General features: G+C 44.2%; 1 protein-coding gene and 3 non-coding genes across 5 annotated transcripts; all 4 read left to right on the forward strand.

The window, feature by feature from the left end:
* Positions 1–1,872: 1,872 nt before the first annotated feature.
* Positions 1,873–5,070, forward strand: RPS12 (ribosomal protein S12). Of its 2 annotated transcripts, none has more exons than XM_054492348.2 (6): positions 1,873–2,133; positions 2,251–2,301; positions 2,491–2,607; positions 3,970–4,072; positions 4,469–4,570; positions 4,989–5,070. In XM_054492348.2, the coding sequence occupies exons 2-6, from the start codon at positions 2,288–2,290 to the stop codon at positions 5,049–5,051; spliced, it is 399 nt and encodes a 132-aa protein (XP_054348323.1). In that variant the 5' UTR covers positions 1,873–2,133; positions 2,251–2,287; the 3' UTR covers positions 5,052–5,070. The 2 variants fall into 2 exon arrangements, with proteins under 2 accessions (XP_054348323.1, XP_054348322.1); XM_054492347.2 differs by having other exon boundaries at positions 2,018–2,133; positions 2,230–2,301.
* On the forward strand, positions 2,826–2,898 carry LOC129039757 (small nucleolar RNA SNORD101). Its single transcript, XR_008503459.1, has one exon. It is a non-coding gene; the product is annotated as a small nucleolar RNA SNORD101 (small nucleolar RNA).
* Positions 4,311–4,389, forward strand: LOC129039785 (small nucleolar RNA SNORD100). Its single transcript, XR_008503483.1, has one exon. It is a non-coding gene; the product is annotated as a small nucleolar RNA SNORD100 (small nucleolar RNA).
* LOC129039774 (small nucleolar RNA SNORA33) lies at positions 4,728–4,857 on the forward strand. Its single transcript, XR_008503475.1, has one exon. It is a non-coding gene; the product is annotated as a small nucleolar RNA SNORA33 (small nucleolar RNA).
* Positions 5,071–8,144: the final 3,074 nt, after the last annotated feature.

The following is an 8,144-nucleotide window of genomic DNA, read 5'->3' on the forward strand; positions in this document are numbered from 1 at the left end:
CTAAAAGATAGAAACCAAGTCTGAGTTGGTTGGTACTGGGAACAACTGCCTTAGCTAACAAGGCACTTGATCATTTTCCCCCCAACATAAATATACTGTTTGGCAGTGAATGTTTTCACTTAGGTTTCCCAAATTCCCTGCTTCTTCCTTAAAAATTTTTTTTGGGAAGGAATCTAATATGCTTAGCATATTAACTTTACTGTCTTTAGATAATAAGAAATGTGCTGAAAGACTATTTGCCACATTCTCTTTCAAAAATACAAACGTGTTAATTATAACCTCCAAAAAAGGCAAGAAGGTCTTCACGCCTTTGCCCCTACACTTTCATCCATTTAGAATACCCTGTCCTCTCCTTCCATGCTCACCGATTTGGAATCCCTTAGTTTTTGTTTTGAGCCTGTTTCAAATGCTGCCAGAAGCCTGAGGTCCTCTTACTTTTTCACACCATCCCCACTCCCTAACCCCCTGCCACTTTGTATCTCCTCTGTGGCCCTGAGGTATTCTGATTTTTGTGTCAAATCTTAATCCCACCACAAACAAACCAGGTCAGCAGGAATGAATCATCTTTATAAATTCCTCGTTTTTGTTTTCGTTTTTTTTAAAATCAAAAGCTCAATAAACATTTGCATGAGTTACTGACAGAGAAGCAGCTTCAATGCTTTAAAAACGAAACTGAAACCAACGGAAAATCTAAAACTGAACTCTATCAGTTTATTAACATTACAGCAGGTCTCTGTTCTGGTGAACTCCCTGGCGCTCTTACTGCGTTACCCATTTTTGTTTTTTTCGCTGCACTCACCACTCTAACAGTATCTGCCCACTGGATTCACAGCGCTGGCACGTGCCAAGCGCCTAATAATTGTTCACTGGTTTGGCGGCTGACTACCCAGGAGAGGAAATTAAACACAAAGGCAGTATTGATCATATTCAGTAGTGTTTCGTGAGTTTGGTTTGGAAGTGGGGATTGGGGAATGGCCAATCACTTCCAAATTTAAAATATTGCTTCCTAGAAGAAAATGGACTCCTCAAAGACCGGATATTTCATGTCTGTAGTCCCAGGCCCAGGTCCTGGCCCTGGCCCTGCGTCAGGCACATTGTAGGTGTTGAAAATCCACTTGAGGAATTCTGATTTGCGCGGAACTGTGTATTCCGAGCACAATGCGTCGTTAAAAACCAAACAAAGCAGAACAAACTTCGTTCAGAAGCGACTCCCTCTATACTTAGAAACTAGAATTGACTCCCTGGCTGCAGGGTTCCCCTTTACCAACACACTGCAGGGAAAGGGCTTAGAAATAGTGAAAGCGGCCGGGGGCAGCGGGTCACGCCTGTAATCCCAGCATTTTGGGAAGCCGAGGCGGGTGGATCCCCTGAGGTCAGGAGTTCGAGACCAGCCTGGCCAACATGGTGAAATCCCGTCTTTACTAAAAATACAAAAAATTAGCCAGGGTGGTGGCAGGCGCCTGCAATCCCGGCTACTCGGGAGGCTGAGGCAGGAGAATCGCTTGAAACCGGGAGCCGGAGGTCGCAGTAAGCCGAGATCGCGCCATTGCACTCCAGCCTGGAATAGTGAAAGCGTGTAGGCTCTCCTTTCATGAAGATAAAGATGAGGATCACACCCACAACGACACAATCATGGTCTCTCAGGGTGACTTAGAAGCGAAGGAACAAAGTGCGCTGCCTGGGAAGGCTGGTTCTTGTAGAAGCAACAGGAAAGTAGAACGTGGTGTGGAAAGGGTTAAAACTGGCGCTCGGCGGGATACAAGGCTCTAGGTGCCTTAAAGACCACGCGGACACACTTGTTTGGCTCCTGTCGCGCTCCGTAGAATGAGTTCCCTGGGCCTCGGTGGGCCACGCCTCCGCAAAGAAGAACAACGCGAAGCTGCCCGCGTAGTGCCTGTTGCACTCGCCAAGGACCGGCCTGGCAGAGATAGAAAACTCGCAGTACTCTTGCCTCAGAACCGCCTCAATCCGGAAACACAAACTCCCCAGGCCCGGCACCGAGGGAGCCACCTCTTTCGAGGGTGGGAGTGCACATGCGCACAGGGGGCCTGAAAAACCCTTAAATACCGGCATGCGTGCGGCTGAGGCCTCTTTCCCTGCCGCCGCCGAGTCGCGCGGAGGCGGAGGCTTGGGGTAAGTTGAGTGAGGCGGTAGGGGGTGTATTGGTTATGATTTGTGGCTCGTTGTGTTCTTGCTGGGATTGGTGACGAGTATCTGGTTCTTTAACAGGTCAATACTTTTGTTTTTTAGTGCGTTCAAGATTCAGCTTCGCCCGTAACCCACCGCCATGGCCGAGGAAGGGTGAGCTCAGGGGCCGGGGTTGGAGTTGGGGTCGCGGTGTGGCTGAGGCGTGGGGCTAGAACTGGCGGAACAGGACTGGGTCAAACGGGTCGCCGTAAGCGCGTCTGTTGCACGCTTAGCTTTTGCTGAGTGCAAGGTCTTATGTGGTGTGAGGATTTTAACTGATGGTTCTGATGTGTTGCGTTTCAGCATTGCTGCTGGAGGTGTAATGGACGTTAATACTGCTTTACAAGAGGTTCTGAAGACCGCCCTCATCCACGATGGCCTAGCACGTGGAATTCGCGAAGCTGCCAAAGCCTTAGACAAGTACGTGTATCAGTCTCAATACTGTGGGTTCTTGCAGCCGGAACAAAACTGCCACCCAAGGGAAGAAGGCATGGAGTTCATGGTGTTAGCGCAAAAGTTCTGAATGGCATCCGTCCTACCGGAAACCTAGGAAAAGGTATCAGAACTTAGATCTATAAAGCCCACTTAAAATGTGTGGGTTGCTGTTTGGAATGGGGATACGCACTCAAAACTACAGTGTTTGAATGATGACTTTAATTGTCGGATACCCCTTCACTCCTTTTATGAGTGAAACATAAGAGTCTGACAAACCTGTAGGTTTTGGGGCTAGTCACTTTTATACTTATCTGGCGGATAGATGAGATGGAGAGCCACATTACATCTGGTAGTTTGCAAAACAAGCATTAATTTAATGGAATTTCAAACTCAGGTTTCAGAAGCATTTGGTCCTAGATGAATTTAGTAGTATAATAGCTGTGATTTATTTGAATTTGGGATATTTGTTAATGTATTTGAATGGGTCGAGTTAATGTGTTTTTTAGGGTGGTGGTATTGACAAATCAACCTATTCTTGAGCTGAATTTAAATGCAGTTTTAAGGTTTTACAGGACAAGTTCGTTTTGGTGTAATCTAGCCAATTCAATCCGATGGAAACGGCATTATTGTTTAATGTATTTAGTAGGTCCTAGTATGAATTTTCTGTATTATTCCTATTTCGGCAGTATTGCAGGGCATTTCATAACTGTTCCATTAATGCCACAGCTTTTTTTTTCTTTCTTTTTTTTGAGACAGAGTCACGCTCTGTCCCCCAGGCTGGAGTGCAGTGGCGCGGTCTCATTGCAACCTCTACCTACCAGGTTCAAGCGATTCTTCTGCCTCACGAGTAGATGGAATTACAGGCACACGCCACCATGCCCAGCTAGTTTTTGTACTTTCAGTAGAAACGGGGTTTCGCTATGTTGGTCTCAGGCTGGTCTGGTACTCCTGATCTCAGGTGATCTGCCCCCCTCGTCTTCCCAAAGTGCTGGGATTACAGAAGTGAGCCATTGTGCCTGGCTTTTCACATGTTTCTTTAGATATATGAAGCTGGCTTACAAGAAAGCTATTATGGTTGGGTTTGGGCCACAAGTTTTAAAAATGACTTATACCAATTCAGTGTGTCAGGGAAAGAGGTTTTACTGAAGACCAGTTGTAGGTTAATTGAAGATGTACATGCTCCCTAGCAGGTTCTTCAGACTTAAGCAATTTTGTACGCATTTGTGTTCAGTGGATTTGCTGCTTATGTTTTGCAAGTGTTAGTGCAAAGATAACCCTCCTAAAATGCAAAAATGATGGGTTTGGATCTGAGTTTTAGCTTCATTTCCATTGTAATTTGAATTTCAGGCGCCAAGCCCATCTTTGTGTGCTTGCATCCAACTGTGATGAGCCTATGTATGTCAAGTTGGTGGAAGCGCTTTGTGCTGAACACCAAATCAACCTGATTAAGGTAAGGCTGCTAAGGATTGTGTTGGGACTAATGTTCAGTGATGCTTGTGTACCAGGGTAAATTTTGTGAAGTCTCAAGCTGTTCATTTTGTGCAAGTGTAAATATTATGTGCACCTGATATTGTCGGCCATTTTAAAGATGATTGTAGGTAGAAGCATTTTATACCTGCAGAATTGAATCCTAATTTTGACGTTGGTATACAACAAAGATTAGTAACAGGTTTGTAGGTGATCTTTGTGCTGTACATGATGACAACTGGCTCCCTCTACTGAACCCATGCCATGAGGAAACTGCCATGTCACCCTTCTGACTACAGCCACCTTTTGAGTTTAATTTAATTTTGGTAATGTTAATGTCTATTAATGTGATTTTTTTTTTTAAATTTTCTCCCAATAGGTTGATGACAACAAGAAACTAGGAGAATGGGTAGGCCTCTGTAAAATTGACAGAGAGGGGAAACCCCGTAAAGTGGTTGGTTGCAGTTGTGTAGTAGTTAAGGTAAGTCACCGTTTATTTTAGGGATGAAGGTTATGCTGGCTAATCATATAAAACCTTATATTGAAATAAGTTGAGGATCTTATAAAAGGAAAAAACTGATTGAACAGGTTTAAAGCATTTTCTGCATTTCAGGAAAAAAATAAAAACTGTAATTTACAAGCCAGCCAATGAATCTGCTTACCTGATTGTGTTTGTGCAGACATACTTTAAAAACTGGCAATAGTAAAGCCATGTTACGAGCCTTAAGGACATTGAAGTCGTTAAGGTCCCTGAAAATGGCTATAACAAATCTTAGTGATGGGAAACATTTTTATAAGACATATCTAATTGTTGAAGCTCCACTATAATTGATACTAATAGCTTGGTGAAATTTCTAAGTATTAACAAGAAATTGCATGCGTGTTTTTTTTTTTTTAAGGACTATGGCAAGGAGTCTCAGGCCAAGGATGTCATCGAAGAGTATTTCAAATGCAAGAAATGAAATAAATCTTTGACTCACATTCCTCATGTCTGGCTTTTTATTTGGGGCAGTAAAATAAGGTCCCCGTTAGCAAAGTAAAATGTAATCATCGCAAAGTGATTACTACAGATTAACTGGAAACTTGCTCTCAAGGTCTTCTCCCCAGCCAATGACTACATCATGGGGCAATTCAAACCTGGACAGCCTTAGCAAAGATAGGTCTGCCATGTGGTGTTGGTGATGGCCAGTTACTTAGCTTATGGGCATTTATCCCTCACTAGGCTAGCCTAGAATCTGGAGAGAGAGGCTGTGTGTTTTTAATAGGTTGCAGTCTATGAAAGGACAGTGAGTAGACTTGCTGGGCAGGTTAGTAGAAAGTACACAGTTGGGCCAGGATCATATCTTGCCTGTGGGACAAGTCTATGATGCCCAGGAATGCTTGCGGACATTCGTTTGACTTTTTTGGTTGGAGACGGAGTTTCACTCTTGTTGCCCAGGCTGGAGTGCAGTGGCGCAATCTTGGCTCACTGCAACCTCTTCCTCCTGGGTTGGAGTGATTCTCGTGCCTCAGCCTCCCAAGCAGCTAGGATTACAGGTGCCTGGCAATTTTTTTGTATTTTTAGTGGAAATGGGGTTTCACCATATTGGCCAGGATGGTCTAGAACTTATGACAGCAGGTGTTCACCAGTTTCAGCCTTCCAAAGTGCTGGGATTACGAGTGTGAGCCACCATTCCTGGCCTTATTGACTGTTTTGTGCAGGAGCGAGAGGGGCTTGAATGCACGTGCACCCAGTCCCTAGAAATCTCCACAGTGAGAGAAGCCGTGGCTGGTGTTTGGTGTGTTTTAAACTTGGATAAATGTACCGTTAAAAGAATGTTGTGAGGCCATATACTTGGCCAATCCTGGTTTTGAAAACTTTATACCAGTGTTTTTATTTTTATCTTATACATAACAGGCTTAGGGCCTTGATGAGAATCTCAGAGTAGGGTCTCCCATGCTGGTTGGTTTGGTAATTATAATATAGCTGAAGCTGGTTGACCTTAGCATGGTAGTGATATTGAGTGCCCTCATGGAAAGCAGGGAGCTCCGAGATATTTTTTTCTGAAGTGTGTGTAACCTGGAACTATGTGTTAACATTGAAATTGTCAACCTCATGTACTCTGGCTTTTCTGAGGAAAGTTCACTTTGAACTCTAGTTTACTTGTATCACCAATCTGGACATTTTTGAGTGCCTGTTGCATATTTTTTGATAGAGATGGGGTTTCACCACATTGTCCAGGCTCAGATTTTTTTGTTTTGTTTTGGTGTTTCCATGTCCACTGTCACCTCAGCTGTAAAACACCAAAGTCAGAAGGAATGTTAATCTCCCAAGTTTTGGTTTTGTTTTTTGAGACAGTCTTACTCTGTCACCCAGGCTGGAGTGCAGTGGCACGATCTCAACTCATTGCAACCTCTGCCTCCAGAGTAGCTGGGATTACAGGCGCGTGCCATCATGCCCAGCTAATTTTTGTATTTTTAGTAGAGATGGGGTTTCACCATGTTGGCCAGGCTGGTCTGGAGCTCCTGACCTCAAGTGTTGGATTGGCTTCCCAAAGTGCTGGGATTACAGGTATGAGCCACCGTACCTGGCCCCAAATCTAACCTTGAACTCTGCATCTTGCCTTACTGTTGCTCTGTGTTTGCTCGTCCAAGTCATTAAAATGTCTCCATCCTCAGACTTCGTCGGTTTTCTGGCTGTTGTCCTCCAGCAGCCTCTGCTCAAATGCAGTGGCTCAATCAACCTTTTCCGACCTCCAGGATTTTAAGTACTGTTGTGTTGGCATTTTGACCTTTACCGTGTTTCAGTTCTTTCTCTTATTCTGCCTATGCTTTCAATTGTAATAGTTTCCAGAGTTTAGGTGAGCGTGTTTGCTTCTCTGCAGCCTTCCTGGGACATTCTCCCACTCCCACAGCTTGCCCTGATTGCCAAGTCTATTTTGTTTTCTTTGATCAACTCTAAGCTGTACCAGACAATTTCCCAAGGAAGACCCACTTGCTCTTCAAATTTTGCATGCCTTGAAGTGAACTTTACCATCACTAACATGTTTTTGTTAGAGGAAAAGAAAGCTGACCATGTGGTATGTACCATACTGCATTCATTATCACTTGTTACTGCCTACCACCTTCCCAAGCCGAAGGCCTTGGCATCCTCAACTCCTACCTGTGCTGTAAAGGTCTTACTACTGTCAGTCTCATCCAGATGATTTTCAAGACATGTTACTCATGTTACTCACTCCAGTTACTCATCCAGACTTGTGAGTTATAGTTACTGAAAAGTGATCATGTCCATCTCTTCATAACTTTGGTTTGTTCTGTTTAAAGTACCTCTACTTTTCTCCATCTAGATATCTCCTACTCATTCTTCAAAACTCAGTGCAAATGTAATGTCAGCTTCAGAGTGTGATATGCCTGTGTAGCTTATATGGAATTCACTGGGGAGCCCGTTGAAGCAAAAGTGCCAGGACAGAAGCAGATATCTTCATTGTTTTATGGGGGAAAATAGTTTTATGACACTGGTTGCTGTGTGTGCTCAGAATCTTGTTGAGGACATCCGTCATGAACCCAAAAGGAGAGCTGTTTGAGCCAAGCACTTGATGTTTTCTTGCACCCATGGACAGTGAGACTTGTGACTGCCTATTTTCTTTGGCTGTAAGAGCCTCCAAATGAAAGACTCAATTTTCTTTCTGTTCTTTATTCTTTTTTTTTTTTTTTTTTTGCCTCATTGTGATTTTATTAGTGTATTCTATGTATTTCTGATAAACAACTTTAAATGCTTTAAAAAATGAATGAGAGGCCAGGCGCGGTGGCTCACCCCTTAATCCCAGCACTTTGGGAGGTCAAAGCGGGCAGATCGTGAGGTCAAGGAGTTTGAGACCAGCCTGGCCAACAGGGTGAAACCCTGTCTCTACTAAAAATACAAAAAAATAGCTGGGTGTGGTGGCAGGTGCCTGTAATCCCAGCTACTCGGGAGGCTGAGACAGGAGAATCGTTTGAACCCCGGGAGGTGGAGGTTGCAGTGAGACAAGATTGCGCCATTGCACTCCAGCCTGGGAGACAGGGTGAGACTCCATCTC

Source organism: Pongo pygmaeus, chromosome 5 (genome assembly GCF_028885625.2).
Source record: "Pongo pygmaeus isolate AG05252 chromosome 5, NHGRI_mPonPyg2-v2.0_pri, whole genome shotgun sequence".
Lineage (NCBI taxonomy): Eukaryota > Metazoa > Chordata > Mammalia > Primates > Hominidae > Pongo > Pongo pygmaeus.